General features: G+C 35.8%; 1 protein-coding gene and 1 long non-coding RNA gene across 8 annotated transcripts; both read left to right on the top strand.

Moving 5' to 3' along the window:
- Positions 1-262: 262 nt before the first annotated feature.
- On the top strand, positions 263-22937 carry TRA2B (transformer 2 beta homolog). 7 transcript variants are annotated; one of them, XM_087964884.1, is made up of 10 exons: positions 263-375; positions 8768-9047; positions 9316-9449; positions 11462-11624; positions 13446-13634; positions 14498-14613; positions 18961-19044; positions 19876-19932; positions 21014-21087; positions 22573-22937. In XM_087964884.1, the coding sequence occupies exons 4-10, from the start codon at positions 11592-11594 to the stop codon at positions 22581-22583; spliced, it is 564 nt and encodes a 187-aa protein (XP_087821010.1). In that variant the 5' UTR covers positions 263-375; positions 8768-9047; positions 9316-9449; positions 11462-11591; the 3' UTR covers positions 22584-22937. The 7 variants fall into 7 exon arrangements, with proteins under 7 accessions (XP_087821010.1, XP_087821008.1, XP_026545286.1 ...); XM_087964882.1 differs by having other exon boundaries at positions 11462-11666; XM_087964885.1 differs by lacking the exon at positions 263-375 and adding an exon at positions 3956-4133.
- LOC148130906 (uncharacterized) lies at positions 1291-1484 on the top strand. The gene is made up of 2 exons (XR_015749453.1): positions 1291-1403; positions 1437-1484. It is a non-coding gene; the product is annotated as an uncharacterized LOC148130906 (long non-coding RNA).
- Positions 22938-23878: the final 941 nt, after the last annotated feature.

Raw genomic sequence — 23878 nt, 5'->3', positions numbered from 1 at the left:
AAGGTAATTCTCATGTTTAACACCTAAGTATTCCTATGGGCTGCACACATGGAGCTACTTCTAACCCGAAGAATATGAACGGTAAATGACTGGCAGACAATCTCGTCTTAACAAGACTCCTCGCACAAAACAAGATTCCCAAGTAGAGAGTAGAGAGCCCCACCCAAAGGGAGGGAGGCGCCGGAGCTGTAGAGAAAGGAAGAAGGAGCGAGGCAGTGAACGCTCGAGCGCGAGGGTGGGGCTTTGGAAATTCCGTCATTTCCTCTGCGGAGAAGACTAGCAAAGAGACGGTTTGGCGTTAGAAACCGCGGTTGGCGTCCAGAGCTCCTAAACGGGAGAATGAGCGACAGCGGGGAGCAGAACTACGGCGAGCGGGTAATATACAGTGCTTGCGAGCGCGGTTTAAGCAGCCTGTTTAATTAAAAGAGAAAATACGCATTTTCGGCTTTTTTTTCCTTTTAAAGAAAAAGCATCTTGACTTCCCTTCCCTTTTCTCTGGGACTGGCGTGGAGCTAGAGAGAAAGACCTTGAATGGGGAAACAAGCGGCTGTTCCTCCGGCCTAACGCCCGCTCTCGTCTTAACCTGAATCGTCTTGATTTGGCGCGAGAAAATGGCTCACCGTTTCCTGTAGAGAGGGCGCGCTGTGACGTGGAGCTCTATGGTGAGCCCCTCTTCCGACGCCATCTTGGGCAGTTGACCCGCAGGAACGCACTGCCGCGGGGACAAAATGGCCGCGGAAGATTGGCAGCCTTTCCTCGCTGGAATGCTATAGAGCTGATTTCTTTGCAAATGTCAAGCGCCATTCGCGGTGTTTTGCATTCAGACGTCTCTGATTGCTACAGATTTCGTTCTTTTCGCTTTACTGGATGGTGTTTCAGCTTCGCTTCAAATTTTTGCTCTTGCACACGTGCATCGTGAATTCTTGTATAATTTGACTTGTTAACGGAAAGGCATTGTCACCAAAGCCCAGCATAGCTGTATCGCAAGCATACAAAGCGTTTCTTGAAACAGATTTAAAAATAATGTTCAGTATGGGTTCTTTGAATGTAAGCATAATATATCCTATTAGTGTTCGTGGAATAGAAAGGCAGAATAAATGAGGCTTCGTCGAAGTAGATAATTAAAAAGCTGAAATTTTTATTTCAAACTACATTGACTTCTCAAACAAAGTAATGTTGGTTTACCTAATTAGCAATAAAAGAATTGGTTTAATATACTGAATCAAACAAAGCAGAAAAAAATAAGGTGCACATCAACTGCGATACAGTATTTAATAAATTAGGTGCTGTTTTGCAGGGCTCTTCCATTCAATATTACAGGAGGAGGCCACAGTCATTTTGCAACTTTTATAACTGAAAGTTGCATGGCAAAAATGTAGATTTTGTGCAAAAGATGAGATGAAGTCTGGAATTATGGAAGATACAAATCAGCTAAGCTGTTGAGGCGCATGTTTAGGAATTCTCTAATCCAGCCATGGTATATATATTAATAAAATTGGTTTGCTGATTCAGAAAGAGAAATTGAGTAAGAAAATGGCTCTCAGTTCCTTTCACCTTTGTAGTTTTCTGCACTGAGACTCAACTGAGCTCAGAAGGGGGAGAATTGCAAAGAAAATAATGTTTATATAGCCACCATTATTAATCTTTTAAAGCATACTTTATGGCTTACTACTTTGTAGTTGTAAATCCTAAATATGATTATTGCATTCAGTGGTATAATTTAGCACATACTATAATGCTTAGCTATAAATGAGTACCATTTTTATTGTGTAAAATTGGTTACAGTAAATTTTCCTAATAGGCATGGTTTTCTTTTAGCACTAAGTTTTAAGTTTTCATTTATGTCATTGCTGTAGACCAAGCTATCAAATTTTAAAAATTGCTTGTTCTTTTTTTAAAAAAATACTAATTTCCTGGTAAGCTAATTAATACGTTGAAAGTAGACAAAGACATTCTCAAACCAAAGTGGACATATCAGTATAGCTTTCTCAGCAACAGTGCAAAAACCTTTCCATCCTCCTTGAGATTTTTTCCCCAGCATCACACACTAGTACTGCTTGGTGATCTTCCAATTAGGCCTATCTAATCTAATCCCATATATTTTCTACAATAGAGTCAGCTAGGTCAGGGGTCTCCAACCTTGGCAACTTTAAGTCTGGAGGACTTCAACTCCCAGAATTCCCCAGCCAGCTTTTCTGGCTGGGGAATTCTGAGAGTTGAAGTCCTCCAGGCTGAAAGTTGTCAAGGTTGGAGACCCCTGAGCTAGGTGGTGTTACATTAATTAGTAGTGTCTATGGTGATTCTCAGTCATCCAGGTCATGGTTGTTCCAAAGATGCTTTTCAAAAGGCAAGGTTTTTTTTTTTTCTTGAAAACATTTCACTTCTCATTCAGAACTGAAGTTTCTTGGATGAGAAGTGAAACAAATTAAAAAAAACCAAGAAAGTCCAGTTGCCTTTTGGAAAGCACCTTTGAGACAATTAGTAACATGCAGTAAAATAAAGAGAAGTTTGCTGTCCTTAAGAAATACATATTCAATTCTTCATTAAGTTAATTTAGGTTTGCAAATTAATTGTATTTTGGCTCATAGGTTATGCCTTTTTTAAGCTGAATGATTGAAGTGTATTTTATACTATCAGCAGCTGCCAAAGATAATTCTGCACTAAATTTTGTGGATTTTTTTTAACTTGGTTGTGAGAGGACTAACTACCTTTTGAAAAAAAGTTTCTAATTGTTCAGATTTGCTTCACAGAAAAATAATTGGCTTTTAAATAAAAAAATCCCATTCAATGTAGCTGGAAAGGATGACTGCATATCTCTTTGCCAATATATTCAAAATGGGTCTACAAATATTCTTGAGAGCAATGTGTGGTAAACACTCAAGTAAATGTAGGCAAGACAGAAATGCATAGTGGGAGGGTTTTAACTCCTGGAGAAAATTGCTGAACATGCTGCTAGCTGTGGATGCAATTACTACAAGGTAGAGATTAGTATGGCCACAGCCTGGATAAAGGTTGAGGAAAAGAGTAATGTGGAAATGAAGGCATAGAAAATTGATAGATGGGGATAAAATTATGAAGGCATGAACTTGGTGTGGTTGTTAAACTGAAAGGGATGTGCCAGATCTGTGAGGACAAGGAATTTACAAATTTGTAAACGTATAACTGAAAATGTAATACAGAAAGCTTTTCCTCAAAATATTTTTGAATGTTTAATTTAACACTCATTGAGACTGCAGACTAAAATAAATGCTGAAGTGCTAATAATCTCTGAATTTTAAAACAAAGTCATACAGGCTAGCTCTGTGTTCAGGAGTTCCCTAATGTAGGAAGCAAATCATACTATAGTATTTTATGAAATTACTGGTCTCTTCCCAGATTGAATAAAGAAAGGGAAGTGCAAACTCTACTGTAATATAAGTCAACATTTTTAGTTGTGGCTCCAACAATTCTAATTCTGAATAAGCTTATCCCTTAAAAACTGTAGGAAATGTGTCTTGTCCCAAAAAAATCAGAATTTGGATTTATATTTGCTGAAACTCCTATTAAAAATTCATTTTGTTTTTAAGATTTTTCTTGATAACAATGTTTTTACACTTGATTCTTGCTTGTTGCTGAGATTAACTTTTAAAGATAGGTTAATTGATTGAAAAATGAAGGCTTCTCATGGACCATTCTATTCCCTAAATCGTTAAAAAAGGAGGGATAGAACAGATTGAGATTACTTTCAGGCAAAGAAGAAAAGGACTCTGCAGTAATGTTTATATCATGAATTCTTTGGGATTTCTTACTGTAGCCAACTCATGGTATTTTTCATTTTTAAAAAATTGAGCACAAGTGCTACTCTGCATGTGGATTTTCATTAAAAAGCTGCATGAATAAGTGACATACATATTTTTGAAAATTATACCGAATTTTATCTTTTATCTTTTACTCAATTATATTGTTCTAACTTGAGAATCAGTTTGGTGGAAGAAAATGAATCTGCATGAAACATGAAAACCATTAAGATTCTAGAGGAACACGCTTTACTGGTTTCTAGAAAACCTTTGCTGCCAAAACCAAAGAAAGAATGCGTTTTAAAAGCAAATTATTTTTATGTGGAATGCATTTGTTGGCTCATGTAGCATAAACAGGTAATTTTTTTGATCAGTGAACATTTTCAGACTTTCAAAAGCACATCATGAATGCTGTTGCAAAATTGCTATGTAAATCTTGCTTTTCCACAAAATATTTGCAATATTAGCCATGTCTGGAAACAAGGGGGCAAAATAATAAAAGGTACCTAAAAGGTGACAGGAGGGATGTTCACAGCTTATTGGTTGCAGTAAATATTGTCTTCTAGCACTAATTGTTGTATGGATGACTGTGAGCAGAACTTTTCACCTTTAAAAACTTAGAAAATCAACCAGCATTCTTGTATAAGATTACAAATTATGCTTTAAAAGCATAACATTAAAAACAGCTTTAAGGACAAACTAGCATTTTTAAAAGCTAGGTTTCTAGCATTTTTAAAAGCTAGGTTTCTTTACTTGATTTATATATAATACCATTCTTCCATCCATATAGAAAATGCATGTGAACCTGACGTTTTATTTGTACTTATGTAAGCAACCTCCTGCCCTTCAGATGTTTTGTCTACAGTTCCCATGATGTTCCAACATGACCAAAGTTGGATGTTGTGGAAACTAATCCAGAATATTTGGAAGAAATTGGGTTGTTTCCATGTATTAAACTACATTTCGTGTGCTAAAGTCTTAAAAATTAATATAATTACAACTTATTTTTATTGCTTTATATAATGTTTACATTGTCAGAAATGGTATAAAATCAATCCACATGATAAATTAACAGAATGAAAGTAAAACAGTCAATTACAATAAGCTCAAATTGCAGTAGAATTCATAGCATTCCATCTTATTTGGACAACATTTTACTAAAATGCTTCCAGAATAATCAAATTTTACCAAGTTTCTGGAAGATTGTGAAAGAGGGAGGCACTTTCATATCTAGTAATTGTTCTGTTCTAATAGAGGGAGCACTCACAAAGTGCTGGTTTCTGTACTCCTTCCTACTGGATATCATGGTATGTAGACATCCAGCCGGTGTTTTCTGTTTGTATACTTGGAGTGAGAATAAAGTATCTTGAAAATATCTAGGCCATAAGACATTTAGGGCTTCATATGAGATAAATATGAAGACCTTCATATGAGACCTCACCCCTTTCCTAAGAGGCCTGTAGGGGGCGTGCATAAGCGCACTAACGTGCCTACCGTCCCTGTCCTATTGTTTCTCTTCTTTTATTTTTCTTATATGTACCCATTTCATGTATTCACAACTATGTATACATTTATACTTATTATCTTGTAAACAATTGGCAAATCAAATAAATAAATAAATAAATAAATAAATAAATAGCACATTAACTAACTAATAGCCAAAGCAAATCCCTTAACATTGGGGTAATGTGACAGTAAAGTGTCTGAGCCCTTACCTCATAGGCAGTTGCATTCTGCATCATGTGAAGTTTCTTAGTAGTCTTCCAGGGCAACCCCTCATACAATAAATCATAGTAATCTGGTCAATGAGTATCAGTACAGGTGATCCTCAACTTACAACTGTTCATTTAGTGACCCTTCAAAGTTAGAAAGGCACAGAAAAAAGTGGTTTATGATTGTTTTTCACACTTATGACTGTTGCAGCATCCCCATGGTCGTGTGATGAAAATTCAGGTGCTTGGCAACTGGCTCACATTAATGACAGTTGCAGTGTCCTAGGGTCATGTGATCACCTTTTGCAATCTTCTGATAAGCAAAGTCAATGGGGAAGCCAGATTCACTTAACAACCGCGTTACTAACTTAACTGTAGTGATTCACTTAACTGGCAAGAAAAGTGGAAAAACGGAGCAAAACTCACTTAACAAATGTCTCACTTAGCAAAATAAATTCTGGGCTCAACTGTGGATGTAAGTAAAGGACTACCTGTACCACAAATGTTTATATTCAGGGCCTTCTGTTTGAGAAATGGTCACAACTACCAGCCAGAACAAACATTAAATGAACTGCATCAAGTAACAACCAGCCATCCCTGATCACCCAGTGCAATCATTAAATGAACATGTGGATTGTTAATTGGAACATGGGGTGCCTCTGAGATAATAATCCTGGGAGGCTTATTTCAGGCACAAACCCACCTGCCTCAGACTGCTCATAGCCTGCCCCCTGAGACACTCTTTGCTTTCCTTTCCATCCCTTGGGTCCCACATGCAGAATCCTCCCTGCTGGTCACTTAACTTTTAACATAGACCTCCTCCTGGAAGCTGCTCTGTCTCTTCGTGTCCCTGGGCTGCATAGCTGCAGCCTAGAAGCAAGAGCCATTTTCAGAATGATCATAATGAATTGTGGGCCCTTCGAAATTGTGCTTGCTTCCAGAAGGGAAGGAAAAGAAGGCTGTTCTTCCCCAGTGTCTCCCACACATGCACAATTCATAGCTGACTGTCCTACCAGTAAGAAATTGTGAAAGGAAAATACTGGGCCTGCCTTTCTTGGTTCTGCCACTGCATTTCCTCCTACCAAGGTGCTCTTGTTTTTCTGGGGCAAAACAAAGACCGGTTTTCCAACCTTTCGTAGCTTTCTAGCCTGATCAAGTTGCCTGTTAAGAGATAATAAACCCTTGTGGCTTTTGCTAGGCTATGGGAACACCACAAAGGCCACAAGGGATTGCCAGCATGTGAAAATGGAAGTTGCTTCCTGGAGGCATATGGGTTACATCAGGGCAGGATGGGGGGAAGTGCTTCAATGTCCTTATGGTGGAGTCATAAGGGTGAATGACTGCAGGGTCGCTGCATCATCATAACTTTGAAACAGGTTAATATGTAGTTTGGGGGCATCTGTCATAACTTTGAACGGTCTTTAAGTGACCTTGCATCTCAAGGACTTCCTGTATAAACTATGTCCATAATTTCAGTTAATGCAGCTTATATGACACTAATACAAAACATTAAATACTCCATATTTGGAGGGAAGTTCAGGCTACTAGTTGTTGGGATGTAATTGTGTGAAAAGTAAGTAGCATATTCTGTCTAAATACACAATGCTTCATTCATTCTCTAACGTATATTAACCAGATTTTCCATTTTTATTCCATCAAAATAAACTCTTATTTTGCTCAGTAACTTTCCAGTTTAGCTGAGCTATTTTTGTGTGCCATTCCCATAACTACATTCTCAATCTCATGACTGCTGGATATAATAGATATTACATAGGACTATTTTGCAGTCATTATTTACATAAAATTACAAAAAATATGGCCCTGTTATAAAAATGAAAATGTATAAATAATACTTACTGTAATTGTAAATGTAGTGTGCTACAAAATCTTCCATCATTTTTAGAAAATACATGAAATACCAAGTGTGATTTAAACTATATATTGTACATTTTTAAAAAGATAAACGCTTTTAGTTTTATAGGGCATTTTCATGATTCTTTTTTAAATGAAAAACTTATACAAATATTGTAAATAAGTAAATCCTATTTTTTTAAAAAAAAAATTGTTCCACCTTTAATGTGAATACTTTGCCAGGTCAAATTTTTTTCAAATAAGCATTATGTACCAAATGTTAGTGAGTTGGGGATTCTGTTTTCTTGGGGTGTGGGAGTGTTGAGGAAAGAGATGTACAAGAAGTTCAGGTGAGACAGTGTATCGATGAACTTGCCTTTAGCAGTAACAAGTTTTCAGTCATTCTCATTTAGTCATAAATGAGTGATAAAATTGAAATGTTGCATGAGAGTGCACATAGTTTTATAACATAATGTTCTTATTAAATTCTCCTAAGACTTCCTGTGATGTTACATTTGTATTTTGTATATGGTACAGTAACAGTTGTATTACAGTATTTTTGTATTGTCCGTGCAAATGTTGTAGGAACTAGATAGATAGATTGATGGATGTTATTTGTAAAAGGAATTAAAATGAAGTTCTAAAATAATTGGTATTAATTATTTAACATAAAAGCTACCAAATTTTAAAATATGAATATATAAGCTTGGAAAATACGTTGTTTAAAACAAATGTATTTTCTGTTGTCGTGATAAATTAAAATTTTAGCATAAAATTTTCATTGTGACATATCAGAAGTCTGGCAGCAGTTTTCTGACTTAAGAAATTTTATGAAAAGGCTTTTATAATAAGCTTTTACGAGCCTCACTCCATTTTACTAGCTGCATTTCACAAAAGCTCATACAAGCATATGCTTTTCAGTGATTTTCAGTCAAAAATACTGCCAGGGGGTTCCTGGTGTTCTTTGTTATAGATTAAGACTGCTGTCCTACATATGATAGAATTATCAATAATTGCTGAAGAAATTAAAGCATATACTATTGAGAAATAAGGTTCTTCAGTTTATACTGTCACTATTAAAAATAGTTGAGTGGAATTATGTAAATACGTGATTTTGAAAAACATTACTACTCATTTCTAAATGTTAAATATGAAAAAGTCATCAGTATGTCAAGTCCTCAAATATTTGGACATCTAAAGTAGGCCTAAAAAGGAAATTCGTAGCTGGTCAAACTTTTTCAATTGAATTGACATTTTTCTAAAAAAAAATAAAAATAAAAAATAACCCTGGCATCACAATAATAGAACAAAACTGCATACTAATTAAAAGCCGTGCAAACACATAGCATTTTTTCTAGTTTCAGTTTTGACACTAGATATCTATCCTGGAGTTTTAAATATTCTTCATCCTGTTCTTTTTTTATTAAGGTTAATGTTGAAGAAGGAAAATGCGGAAGTCGCCATTTGACAAGTTTTATAAATGAGAATTATTTGAAGCTCAGGAATAAGTGAAGCTGAAATTTGAAAAAAAAGAAAGTGAATGCATGCTAATTATCAGACCAGAAGTCCCACTTATAGAATATTGAGCAATTTGTGTGAAGTGGGGAAGATGAAAAAGAAGTCAGAATTTGAAACGGAAGAATGAAGAAAAGAAATAAAAATGAAGTTAAGATAAGAAGTAATCTGGAATCTGAATGCACTACGCTAAGTAATTACTAGTCTGTTTATGTGTCCCTGTATATTTTGATAAACATGCATGCATGCATTATTTGTTTAATTGAAGAAAAAACATGCAGGGTTTTTTTTTTTTAAAAAGTGCTTAACAGGCAAAAAAAAATCCTAAATCTAGGCAGTTCTAGTGGCAACTGCCCGGACACATAATGGAGACAAAGAACTTTATTTTTCACCAGAACTTCTTTAGACTAAAATACTAAAGACATTGAACTTAAACTAAATTACACCTTTTCTATACACAGGAATCCCGTTCTGCTTCCAGAAGTGGAAGTGCTCATGGTTCTGGCAAGTCTCCAAGGCATTCCCCTGCTAGATCTAGATCCAAGGAGGGTTCAAGGCGATCTAGGTCAAAATCTAGATCGAGGTCTGAATCTCGGTAAGCTTATGTGATGCATATTTTTGTTAAATTTATCTCAAATGTTAATTAGCTATCTAAATACAGGTAAATGCTGTTGTATTGTCCCTAGTGGGTTTAATAGCTATATTGTACATAGGGATAATATGGATTGAAACAATGGGTGATTAAAGTCTTGCTAGGCAAATAAATAATATAGCTGGATCCTAATATAACTGGACCCTAGAGTTCATTACAGGTAGTTCTCAAATTATGACCATTCAGCAACCATTTGAAGCTATGAAGATACTGAATGAAAGAACTCACAACTGGTCCTTGAAGTTCCGATTGTTGCCATGGTGACATGAACAAAATTCAGGTATTTGGTAACCAGCTCGTACTTACAACTGGTTACAGCAGCCCGTGGTCACCTGGTCACCATTTCTGACCTTCCCTGCTGGCTTCCCACAAGCAAAGTCTGGGGAATCTAGCAAGAAAGATCACATTGCTCAGGTAAGTCTCCCTCCTGCCCTGCTTATACCATGCCCTCCTTCCCTCATTCACTCGGATGCACCTTCACTTGCACACACTTTACCCAGCCTCCTTGTACTTGCATGCATCACACATCCCTGGTCCCCAGCCTTTCTGGCACCAGGAACCAATTTTGAAAGAAAAGTTGTCTTCCACGGACAGGGAGTGGGGGGTGTTTCACACGGAACCTAGATCTTATGCATGCGCAGTTGAAGTTTTGCTCGCATACTTGCATGAGCTGCGTTCCTAACAGGCCATGGTCCGGTACCAGTCCACAGCCCAAGGGTTGGGGACCCCTACCCTAAGATCCACACAGCATACTAAACATGAAAGAACCATCTGACTTAATTATTAGGAATGAAAAACCTTCAGGACATCTCCATCCCACTGTAGCACCCTGTGCTCCTTGCCTTACTCCCTCCATTTTCATCTTAGTGACATGCACATCTTGAGTTACAACAACAATATCAATTGGTTTGCTAAGTGATGCAGTGATAAGACATATCATACAACTACATTATTTAATGATGGCAGTCCTGCTTTAATTGCAGTAAGCTTGAGGATTAACTGTACACAAAGGTTAAAAGTTTAATATTCTATTACCTCTAGATTTAAAGAATGTCTGGTAACATGTAAAAACATAACAACATAGGTGTACATGTATTTATATATGTACATTCCACTCAGAGAAGTGGATTCCAGAATTGTCCATGAAGTTAACACACCAACAGTAGAAAAATATGTCAATGAGGAGAGGAATTTAAAAATACGTCATCATATATTTTTGCTTTGAAATTCCTGATGCCTCACTTGGATTCACTTACACCAGAAACATATTGTAATTCAAATATGTTTCTGATATATCCTTTTCCTACTGCGCTCTTCAAGAAAGTCCATGCTCCAGGTTTCCTTCCCATAAATAGTATAGTTGAAGGCAACACAGGACCACTACCTTGGTTGCAGTATTGATGTGACTAAGGGTGTGCACAGAATGAGAAAAATATTGAGCCTGGACCAATCAACAGTCCTACATTGCAGTAGAACAAAACAAAGTTGTAACTAACTGAGTTAGAAACTCAAACATTGTTGATTTTGCACTTGAAATGTTTTGTGCATTGGTTCATTTCTTCTGTATTAACTTGCAGGTACGATGTAAAATCTGTTTCAGAATTAGCTAATGTGACCTGAGCTATTTTTATTGTTGCTATTAGCCTTTTTTTTTTTTTTTTTGAAAGCACCTCCCAGAGGCCACAGAATTATATAACTAGAAATATTGTGAACTCAACTTATTTGCCTTTTAATTCCAAAAAGTATTCTTTCTGAGTCAGTTGAAAATGTTGGTTCTACCAATTCCAGGAAGATGCCCCATTCTTTGATAGGAGCATATATACATGTACTCCTGTCATATAAACGCTGTACATTTTAGTTCTAATATAGTAGAAATTTTATAGGTCCATTATTAATAAGATGTGAGATGTGTGTTTATCGTTCGCTATGACGTTTTTAATTTGCATGCTTTATAGATCCAGATCAAGGAGAAGTTCTCGCAGACATTATACAAGGTCACGTTCACGTTCTCGATCCCACAGACGATCAAGAAGCAGATCTTATAGCCGCGACTATCGTCGCCGACATAGTCACAGCCATTCTCCTATGTCTACTCGTCGGCGTCATGTTGGCAACAGAGTAAGGCTGGGATGGCAGCAGTTGACCAGAGATAATTCAGCTGTGTGTGTCTTTGGAGGTTCTAAAGTTTTCAAATTACCCAGAAATCTTGTAAAGTTATAATTGTATTTTAAATAATGCTAATATTGTTAATGTTGTATTGATGCTAAATGTATTTAGTAAATTTTATTTAAAATATTGTATACTAATGATTTGCATTATGTCTTAATTTAAACCTTTAAGTTTGCTTTAAAGTTTGCTAAGATTTTTAACTCTTAATGAGTCATGTCAGATTATTTTTTCATATAGATTATGTATATAGTTTAATATATTTTAAGATGGAAAGCAGCTGACCATAGTTATACATGGTAGTGATTTTAATGATTCACTGCAGAAAAACCATACAATCACTTCTATCCAATTTCATGTACTAACAAAAATGTCTTGTATAAACAATCAAAGAATTTCAGTAGAAGTATAGTTTAAAAAAACTTGCACAAAATCCTCTAATTCAGAGTTTCTTAGGCTCTTAGGGCAGTGGATCCCTTTGAGAATCTGTTGAAACCTATATAGCCCTTTTAAGACAACTTACTTAAATGCATAAAATAAGATATATGGCTATAGATTGTATTATAGAGAAAACCATTTATACAGATAGTCCTCATTTAGCAATCACAATTGGGATGGTCATTAAGCAAAACAGACTGCTTATGTTCTTCAGCTTTCCTTTCCATACAAGTTGTCCTAGATTTATGATCATTCAATTATCAGTTATTCAAAGTTACATAGATGATGAAAAAAGTACCTGCCAAATCCTTGCACTTACTGCTGTTGCAGCACTTCCACAACTCTAATCAAAATTTAGACACTTGGCATCTGACATGTATTTATGGCAGTTGCAGCATCCTGGGATCAAGTGATCATCATTTAACTACCTTTCCAGGGAGCTTCCAACAAGCAAAGTCTGTGGGAGAGGCATGAATTGTTTAATGACCATGGTGATTTATGTAACAACCGTGTGAGAAATTTGTAAAATCAGGTGCAGTTCACTTACTGACATAACACTTAGCAATAAATTTCCCGGTGCTAATTGTAATAAGTCAAAACTACCTGTACAAACCTGCAACAGTCATAAATGTATGTATGGGTTATACTTTTTTGTCAAAGGCGTGCCTATAAAGATTGCTAAACAAGGACTACCTGTACTCAAATATAGTTACCAAATTCTTTTTTAATGTAATATATATGTTTCTTAATTCATTGAATCAGTAAGAAAATTTCAGCTAGAGGTTATTGAAAATAAAATAATATTTTTCCCTTACATGGACCTTCTGAATTCTAATCACAAGTGTCCTTGGATCTTTAGTTAAAAATCCCTTTTCTGATTTAAAGAGACATGCACTATTGTTTTATTCAGTGCAAAAATGTTTCTGTATTATTTATCCAAAAGGGTCCCTGTTGATTAACAAACACGTACCTAAATCGTGTGAGCAAATGTATTATGAAAAAAGGAAGCTTGTCATGTCCAAACATAAAAAGAAACATGCTGTGGTAATACAAAAGTGAATCATGTTAAGCATGAAGAGATCACAGCTCCCAATAATTATCAGTACTCGTTAGTGTATTCTAAATTTAGTTTGTATGTTAATGAGTACAACAGAACATACTGGAGATTTGGACAGTGTTCTGGTCTCTGCTTACCTTTTTTTACTCTAGAAAAGGCAGTTTATTATTTAACATGTAATAGATATTTTAAAATTGTATCTGAAAGTATTTTTTTTCTTTTATAGAACACTCACTTCTTATGAGAATTTCTTTTCTTTTCTTTTCTTTTTTATGCAGGCAAATCCAGACCCAAATTGTTGTCTTGGAGTATTTGGATTAAGCCTATATACAACAGAAAGAGATCTGAGAGAAGTATTCTCCAAATACGGTCCAATTGCTGATGTTTCTATTGTATATGACCAACAGTCTCGGCGTTCTCGAGGATTTGCTTTTGTTTATTTTGAAAGTGTTGATGATGCTAAGGAGGTTAGGAATTGTCTTTATATTGAATTATATTAATGTGTGCAAAATCATGCTAATTAAAGTTGTATAAACATATTTTCCAGAATAAAAAAGGAATATATTTCCTGAACATAGATTCATGTTAATAGCTACATATACTTTTAAAATTGACCACAACTGAAATTTGTATGTTACAAGCATCAAGAGTTTTGTTCATGCATATCTTACTTTTTGCATATACATACTATTTATATTCTGTTTTTCCTCCATTAAATTAAAGAGCCTATATCTGTTTTTCCCTCATGTTATCTTCTTGAGTTGTAAAGTATGTTAGAGTTTAAGACAGTGTAGTTGTCCACTGAATTTTATGACTGAAGTAATTTCAATGCAAATTTAATGGTCTCTGGTATTTGAATTGTTATATTAAGAATAGTTTCTTTATTATGACATATTCTGAAAAGAGTTACATAATTCTCTATTCTAGTCTATGAAATAAGTTAATTTGAGAGGAGATGATTGGTTAGATAGTCCCAATAATTTAATAGTAGTTGTAGAGATTTGAACCCTATTTGATGCCGTCCTGTTTTGTTCAGTTGTGCACATTTTGTATATTACAAAATGTTTCATTCTTACGTCCAGAAGAATCTTAGCCTTCTTTCGTGATAGAGAAATTCCAACTTTTTATGAAAATAAGACCCAGGCTATGATTAATAAATTCACAAGAAATTATATAAGTTATGACACTTTTTTTTCAGAGCAGATAGTATGTATGGTATTGCAACATTCTTATAGCTACTCTGATAGGCTTTCCATTCCAGCTATTAATTTTATATCTAGTTGTGATTAAGTTAATTTATTCTGCAATATATATTGTAATCCTCATTTAGGCAAAAGAAAGAGCCAATGGAATGGAGCTTGATGGGAGAAGAATCAGAGTTGATTTCTCAATAACCAAAAGGCCCCACACACCTACTCCTGGAATTTACATGGGGAGACCTACCTAGTAAGTTTTTGTCTCTTAATTCATTGGGTCAAGGTTTCCAACAAGCAATTCCATGTTTAGTGTTATGTATGGGCAGTTTTGAATATAGAACACAGCATTCTGTATCAAATAACATTCACATTTGGTACACAATCTACAATTATGAAATCAGTTAAACCTTTTAAAATATGATTAAACATAAGTTATTTTGCATTTTTGCAGAACTGTTTTAGAAATATTATGCAGTCCTTGTTCTCTCTGAGCTAGGTTGTTTATTTTCAAATATTTCGTAACCAACTAGGTAACCTCTTTTTTTGCTAGACAGGAATGGGGCATTTTGACCACTTTTACATACAGTAGCTTTCCCTGTTGGTGAGGGTATTATTGTCTCCTTAGTATTTCCTTGTTTAGGCTATTGGTTGCTGCTTGATTGTTTGCTGCTAATCCCTAATTTATCTACATGTTGATTGCTAGCAAGGAGGTGTTCTGGGCTTGTTTACTTGTTTAGCTTTTTTATTGATTTTTGAATAGAGTGTCAATGTTAATTTATCTCCTTCTGTTATTGATGGCTGATTTTTCTGAAGCTTCCAAAAATTCCCTAGTACTTCTTGAATTTCTAAGATGCTCAATTTCCCAATTGAAACTGTCTTATGTTTTGTGAAATTAAGGACTTGATGTTCATGGATGTGCTCTGCTTGCCTGACTATAGTGGCTGTTGCAGTCTTTACACTGTATATTACAGATGACTCCAGGGTTTTCCCCCCCTCCCTTGGGCTACTGGATCTTTCAGTTTACTCAAGATGTTTTGAAAGCTTTCATTGGTTTATGTGATTGTGTGCGGTTGGAATAGTCTGTCGATTGTTTTTGAGATGATTTGATGAATGTCAGTGTTGTCTTTTTCATAGCTTGTAATGGGTTAAGTAGTCAGGCGCTCTGATAAATTTGCTTCTTATCAATTTGTTGGAAACTGTTCTGGGTTACTGCCGTGCCCTTGGGCTTGTCTGAATAATGTTATTAGCGCCTCTTGTGGGAAGTTGGGTTGTTACTTATTTAGTGGAGCACTTGTTATTCTCCAAAGGCATGCTGAGAAATTGCGTTCAGGTAAGCCAACGCCTGGTTTGGTGGTTTTTCAATAGACTTGTATTTCTGAATTGCTGCCATTTCCACTGTTGATGACCAGTATGTTATTGTTTTCTTCTCATGAATGTTACTCCTTTGCAGATGTTGATTGTTTCAAGTGTCCTCTCTAGTTTTCATTATGACAAAGATGTCATCTACATACTGAATCCATACTTTTGGTTGTGTGTGGGAGTGCTGTAGCTTTTAGACACTGGATGAGAATGATGATCCCATGAGCATTGGTTTTCCATAGGTAGGAAATAATTATCATGGGTATTCAAAATATGAGGATGATTGTGTGTGCACACTGCAGACATAGACACACACACATATATACTTTTCAGATATAAAATACTTTACATTTGAGTCTTCTTACACAATATTATGTGTTGTAGTAATACTAAGGTCTTACTTACAGGCAAGTAGGAAAGAATCAGTTGGTAAAAAACAAGATACTACTGCAAAAAAGGGTCTCATTTTCTTTTGCTATCCTGGTTTCATAGTCTGTGTGAAAGGGCATCAAGTGGCCTAGTGGTTAAGATGCTGGGCATGGCCACCTGAAGGTTGATAGTGTGAGACTCAAAGTACCATGTGACGAGGTGAGCTCTCATTCTTGCCCCAGCTCCTGCCTACCTGGCAGTTTGAAAGCATGCAAATGCAAGTAGATAAAAACCGTATTTTTGGGTGTGTAAGATGCACTCCCCTCCCCCCCCAAAAAAGTGGGTGGAAATGTCTGTGCATCTTATACAGCAAATGTTGACAAAGCCCTGCCCACCCACCAGCCCCCACCCTTCAACCTCTGCCTCCCAGCAGTTTGTCTCCTTGTAGCAAACAGCAAAAAGCCTGGTCAGCTTCAGCACAGTCAGATTAGCACAAGCAGCTGATTGTCCGTTCAATCAGCCTCATGACGATCAGCTGTTTCAGGTTGCCGGCATTGCCTCTTGCCTCCATGCACCCCATTTTCAGCTTCTGCATCCCGTTTTCTTGTTTTCCTCCCCAAAAGCTAAGTGCGTCTTATACTTTGGAGAGTTTTCTAGTCTGAGAAATATAGTAGGTACCAGTTTGGTGGGAAGGTAACAGGGTTCCATGCACCTTGGCATATGGTGTTCACATGACCTTGGAAGCCTCTTCAGACAACACTGGCACTCTGGACTAGGAACAAGGTGGATAAAAATCAACATTTTTTTTAATTAAAAATCGGATTTTTAAAAATAATTTGGCTTTTTTTTTAATCCAATTTATAATAAAATGCTTTTGGAGTAAAAATGTATTTCAAGATAGCTTTCTATTTAAGATACATTAATAATTTAGTTTATTATTCAGCATGAAATGGAGCTTAGTTATGTAGCATGAGACTGTATATTCTGTAATTTTACATTTTTGGTAAACTCATTCAATGAATCCAAGTTCTGCAAGCTAAATAGGAAACCTTCATTTTATTTGCAAATAATAATATTAAAGATTCTAACTACCAGCAAGAATGAGTACTTACATTTAAAGAGCATTTGTCATTTCAGATCCATCATGGCAACATCTATTAGTGGGCAATCACTCATCTGTTGCCAGCTATGTTCCTCACCTTGTGTCATTGCCGCAACAGTGGGTCAGAGGAGGAGCCGTTGTGGGACAAAGATGACAGTTGCTCTTTAAAAATTTTGATTTAAATCACGCCTTTTTACTAGTGATTTAAATCACGATTTAAACTGACTTGATTTAAATTAAATCCACCCTGGCTAGGAAACAAAAATGAGCTCCATCTCCTAGAGTCAGACATGACAGCAGAAACCTTTACCTTTTTTATATATTAAAAAAAATTATAGTCTCTACAATATGTAATATGTTCCTGCAACTGACAAGCAGAATGCTGTTGTATGTTCTACTTACACCTGATTTATGAATCAGTACAACTAATAAACCATAAACCATAAAACTTAGTTGAGCAAATCATAAATTAAAAAAGATATTGGTTTCTACAGTGTGATAAACAACCTGGGGATGGATTTATCCATGGCAGAATGCAGCAGCAGGCCAGTCAATCATAAGGCCTGACGGAGAACTGTATTTGAAGAGAAAATTACTGTTTTTCTAGACCATGCCTCCAATGAATGAGTCTTTTTCAGGAATGCACACCAATAATCATGTTAGCACAGCAAAAGATACACTGCTGACACTTTCTACATGGCATGCCTACATATGTTCCAAATTACATTGTGTTCTTTAAACCGGGATCTACACACAGCTCTAATTTTTTATTGAGCTATATACAGCTTTCTATGTTTTAAAAAAAGTGAATATGAGACACAGAACATTCTGTTTTGGCTACAGTAACAGTAGTCTTTGGCTGGCAACTATAATGAAGCCTGCCCATCATGATCATGTTGTGACTATTATGAAGTGGGACCGTCATTTGACCTACCTGATTTTACAACCTTTTTTGCACCATCATAAAGTGACTGGCATAGTCATTAAGCAAGCCAGTGACTCATTATGGGTTCAAGTTTGCCAAAAACTGGAAGTATATGCCAGTTTTTTGGCAAAACAGTTGTAAAACAAATGATGTGACTGCAGGACACTGCAACTGGCCATTGAACTACTGAAATTTGGTCTTGTGACCGGGGGTGGGGTGGGGCAACCATCAGAACTTACAATCTGGATTGTACATAACCCCAAGGCATGTCCATTGTAACTTCGAAAATTTGCTAAGCAACCAGTCTTAAGTCAAGGACTACATGTATTTTATTTTCCCCCAGTAGACATTCATTGACACTTGTATTTTTAAAACTTAAGATTGACAGCAGAGCTCTATGATTTTGCATATCAGTCTGCAAATACAGTATTGAGTAGGGAGAATCAAGTCCGCTTGTTTCTTAAGCCACATTAATAGCATAGTACATATAAGCAGTTGTTTCATATGTATTTAGCACATTGTGGACCCCCAAAACGCTTTAAAATCATTCTTATTTAGAGATACAGCAATGACCTAGAGAAAAAAAGAAAGTTAACAGTTAACATGTCACTGCAAGTAATATAATTGCCTTCATAGTGTAAAACTTTATATAACTAACATGTTTTTCTGGTATTAATGAAGTATTTTTTTATGTCTTGATATTACATTTTTAATATATACTATATTATCTGAGCAGTATTTGATAGAAAAATTGGAAATTTTAATGCTTTTTACTTTCCTTTATTATACATATATAATCCATTTGTCTTTCTAATACTATATTATATAAACTTCCCATTTAGTGGTAGTTCCCGACGGAGAGACTATTATGACAGAGGTTATGATAGAGGCTATGATGACCGTGACTATTATAGTAGATCATACAGGTGAGTCTGCCTGCCTGTTTATCTCAGTTCCTCCCCCTCTTCTCTCTCTGTTTCTGTCACCCACTCCATCCCTTTTTTCTTAATAGTACTGACAGTCTTCCCAAATCTATTTAATTAATTGCTTGGTAAGAATGCATATTCTTCTTTTGCACTGTAATTTATATGTATGGCTCTCCAACTTACAATACTGGGTGATTCACAATAGCAATAAAAAACAAAAGAACTATACAAGAAAAATCCTCTTCCAACACAATCATTTCCAGGCTTCAAATTCACACTATCCCCAGCACATGAGGGAAGAGCCTTCTGGAAGGGTAAGAGGGTGGGGGCCTGCCAGATCTTGGGGGAAGAATGTTTCACAAAGTTGAATCAGCATATTGCCCCCAACAATTGGAAGGATGAGTCAACCTTGAGCCTGGTGAGATTCGATCTGCCAAATTGCAGGCAGCTGGCTACAGCAGAAGTAGCTTGCAGTAGTGCACTCTTAACCACTGCGCCACCGAGTCAAAATACCCCATTCAAACTTAAAGCAATTGTCCTAAGTTAAGAAAGGGCCTTTTTCAAGGATGAAAATTTATGGGATAGTTGGAACAGCATTGGAACATTTAATTTAAAATAGAATATCTGTGTTGAGCTTGAAACAAAGGATTTAAGACTCAACACACTTTCTATTCAGAATATTTTGTGGCTGGTGCTGTTATGCAAATCATATGATTTTTTTCAATTCCAGGGTTGTATTTTTCTACATTATTCCTTTATATCAATTATTTGTATTTTGCAATTTTAAGAACTCTTTTTTTAAAATGTTTGCTTAACCTGCTTATCCTACAGAGGAGGTGGAGGTGGAGGAGGATGGCGAGCTGCCCAAGATAGGGATCAGATGTACAGGTATGTTGAAGGATTTTGATATGATTTTTAAAATACGCAAATGATAGTGAAATGGAATCTTTTTTGGACAGTGGTATAAGTCTATATGGAGGGGGTACCTTCAAAGTCAGTACTGGTGAGGGACTGTTTTTAGCTGGTTTCCAAATAAATATTTTCATCTAGCTATATTAAGAGGTGGAGGCAGATCATTGTTACATATTAGACTGAAGTAGTCATTTTAGTTAGAACATTTATGTGATTCAAAAACACTATTCTACCACATTTAAAATTAAAATGCATTATATTGAGCAGTCTTATCATTCCCAGTTTTCAGTTGTAATTCATTTATATGCTATTCAAGTAACATTAATTCAGATGCAGTAACACTACTGTTTGGGCTAAAAACTAGCTTTAAGATTAACCTAACTTTCTTCCTGGCTTTTCTGATTTGATATCTACTGTACCATATTACTAAGCAGATTGTAAAAATAGCAGCATTTAATAATTAGACAACCTGTGCCCCTTTGGGTCATTTTTCCAGAAGATATTTTCTTACCTAAACCTTGAATGATCAAGGGTAGACAAAAAAGCTATGGGAGCAGGAGTGACTTTCAACTTCCTGCCAGCTTTCCTATTAAGTTTCTCTGTGGAAATCTGGCAGGGAGCATTGGAAATCTATTCTCCTTCCTTAGGGGGAGGTAAGTGGCTGCTGCTATGTGGGAGAAGAGGGAACAAGGGATTGTGAGACTGGCTGAAAAATGGAGATTACATGACTGAAGCAGCCAGTAGCATTGGAGCAACTACAACTTTTCCAAATTTTATTATCTCAGAAGTCATGGGTCCCAGACTTTGGGCACATTCTGTAAGTTAGACCATTTGAGGTACTGGGTTCAAAAATTGTTGCCCTATGATGTGTACCATTTCCTCCAGTTAAAGATCATGAGAGTTTTAATAGTAGATACATGAACTAGTAGATTTGAAATATCCATGATGATCCAGTATTCTTGTCTACTGCCTTTGATATATGTAGCTGCCAAGGTTATTTATAGCAGTGCAAGTTAGTGTATATACCCATATGCACATCATCATATTTTTTGTACAGGAGAAGATCACCATCTCCATATTATAGCCGAGGCGGTTATAGATCCCGTTCCCGGTCTCGATCCTATTCACCTCGTAAGTAACAAGTTCAGTTGAATATAATTTTGCCATTACAGGCCATTAGAGTTAAGGTGGAAGATAGTAGTATATAAATATTTACATACTGCTATAAACCTATAGTAAACTCCTAGCTGTGCAAAGCATTTGAAAGCTATGCTTTACAAAGAGTAGTAATACAAGTGAAAAACTAAAACCTCTGCTGTCAAAGAGGCCAGCTAAATCCATCAGAAACATGCTCATGTGCATACCAAAGCAGATAGCAGGCAAATGGGGACAGATTTTAGAGTTGTCTGCTTTAATCTTTTCATCAGCAGTGTTGGCCTAACATGTTTTGCAAAGCATTTCTAGAATACTGTCACAAAAGTCCTCTGCTCATTTCATTATCTCCATTATCTTCAGTTACTGAAAACAATGTTTATCAGACCTTTGAATTAATTTAGTTGTATCCAAATGAAATAAAGCAGTAGTTTTACTAGTTGGAAGCTGTTTTTTGCCCAACAGAACATAATTAGGGGAAAAAACTTAACATTTGTCCTTTATTGGACCGTGTGGTAATCTAATATTTTTAGAAAGTGTAATTGCTTCCTATTCCTGTTATTTTTTTAAAAATTCTCAGTTGTGTTTTCTGCTTTTAAAAAAACAGATGCAATACTGCCAAGTTTTTGTCTGATTTCAAACAACCTCCTGCTCCCAGTTGATACTGAAATGTTCTTTTGGAAAGAAAATACTTTAACTATTAAATTAATTAGCGTATCTTTTACCATGAGCCCCATTGTTATATACACATGTGTACTTGTACTAATTCTTGTTCCTCAAGTGTTCCTAGGTGACTGAAAATTTTAGAACTATATTCTTGATTCAAATAGAACCTTGTTGTAATAACACACCAACAAAATGTTTTCTGAGTTAAATTTAGATTAATTTTAAAATTAGTCATTCATTAAAAAGTAATATTTTAAAGAGACCCCTTGGATCTAAATAGAAATTTATACTGTTACTGGATTGGGCTAAGTTAAAGTGCATAAACCCATTTTGCTTTTGAAAGTGCAGGCATGATTCAAAGTCTGCTTGCATTGTACACTGCTCAAAAAAATAAAGGGAACACTTAAACTGTCCACTTGGGTAGCAACACTGATTGACAATCAATTTCACATGCTGTTGTGCAAATGGAATAGACAACAGGTGGAAAGCATAGGCAGTTAGCAAGACATCCCCAATAAAGGAGTGGTTCTGCAGGTGGTGACCACAGACCACTTCTCAGTTCCTATGCTTTCTGGCTGATGGTTTGGTCACTTTTGAATGCTGGCGGTGCTTTCACTCTAGTGGTAGCATGAGACGGAGTCTACAACCCACACAAGTGGCTCAGGTAGTGCAGCTCATCCAGGATGGCACATAGTATTCTGTATTATTTTTCCAAATAGTATAGTTTATAAATTAACAATGTCTTTTGACAGAATTGCAGAGATTCAAAATTCTAACTGGCTTCTTTCTGCATTGCAGGTCGCTATTGAAGTGAAAAAGTGAAGACTTTATAGCTGCAAACACTGCAGTGTGATTGCATACTTGTTATTTTTGTTCAGTTGAATGGTGCCTAGTGAATTAGGTGACTTTTACACCTTTTATGGAGAATATTTTGGTGAAGTTTTAAAGTGTTGTACCATTCTGCATATTTGTGTAGTTGGTGCTTTGTTCAGAATTGTGTTTTTGAGAAGAGTATGTCTTTCGCATGTGTTTAGTCTGAACTTTGCAGAAGGATTTCTGTTATCTAAATTCTTTGATTTTTTTCAGTTTCTAGGGTATTTTGAAGATCAAAACCTGTGTAAGATGTGTTGAAATGGTGGCATAATAAACATTTTTTTACTTACTTTGAAGTTTGTATCTCTTCTTTAGTCAATGTACAATCAGAGGGGAAAAGGTGATACACAAATTTGGATTGGTAACTAATTTTATGGCAAGAATCTGCTAATGTATGTGAAAAGACTAGAAAATTGGTATGTGTTTTTGCAGGTTTATGGAACAGACTGCAAATATAATCTTAAGATCTTACAAATTGATGGCCAATAGTAATCCAGGAGCATATATTTAATATGATCATAAATCATTTTGAAGCTAACATAAGTTATCTAGGAGGTTAACCTAATATAAACTCTAGAAAACTTCCTTAAAAAGTGGCTGCCCCTATGTTTTGTATAACAGTACAAATGTGTGACTAATATTTGTTCACCTTTCTGTGCTGAAGGGCAATACATGTCTCCAGAACAATCATCATGTATCCTGTATCCTAGTCAGTGACTGATTAATGCTTGCAGTATCATCCCAGTTTATTTATAAGGATGCAGGAAGATAATGACACTTTGTGTTTCCAGTTCATGTATTACATGTATAGATTAATTTCTCATCACAATGTAAGGCACGAAATAGTTGACCAAGATTTGACTGTTGCTCCCGTTAACCAACTCATTCTTTGTTTTCACCCAGGGTATAATTAAGTTCTGTTTCTGTACTCTCATTAATACTTTCTCTGTTATCAGTTTCAAATTTGTTCAAACCGCATACTTGTTTTTGTTTCTTCCTATCTATTTAAATAAAAAAAACTTTTAACTTCTATGAATTGGTCTGTGGAAGACAGATATATTCCACTTACAGCTATTATAACATCTAAGGTATCCTGATCAAAATGCTTTGTACAACCAAAACAATAGATTTGATACTGGAAATGCCAAACATTTATATTTACCAATAGAAGAAAATATTTGCAGCTTAGGGTTGAACTAGCTCAAGGATGAACTATACCAAAAACTCCACA

The sequence above is a fragment of the Notechis scutatus genome, chromosome 4 (genome assembly GCF_049901735.1).
Source record: "Notechis scutatus isolate UNSWTSFEM ecotype Mainland chromosome 4, rNotScu1.2, whole genome shotgun sequence".
Classification (NCBI taxonomy): domain Eukaryota; kingdom Metazoa; phylum Chordata; class Lepidosauria; order Squamata; family Elapidae; genus Notechis; species Notechis scutatus.
Note: the sequence above shows the minus strand (reverse complement) of the source record. Positions and strands in the feature narration are given on the sequence as shown.

What these genes read in the sequence shown, in the direction of transcription:
- TRA2B (XM_026689352.2), top strand. Translation starts at nt 340, where the DNA reads ATGAGCGACAGCGGGGAGCAGAACTACGGCGAGCGG. An exon ending in GTGTTGATGATGCTAAGGAG is followed by an intron (nt 13,635 to 14,497) that starts GTTAGGAATTGT and finishes ATCCTCATTTAG; the next exon opens with GCAAAAGAAAGAGCCAATGG. An exon ending in GATAGGGATCAGATGTACAG is followed by an intron (nt 19,933 to 21,013) that starts GTATGTTGAAGG and finishes TTTTTTGTACAG; the next exon opens with GAGAAGATCACCATCTCCAT.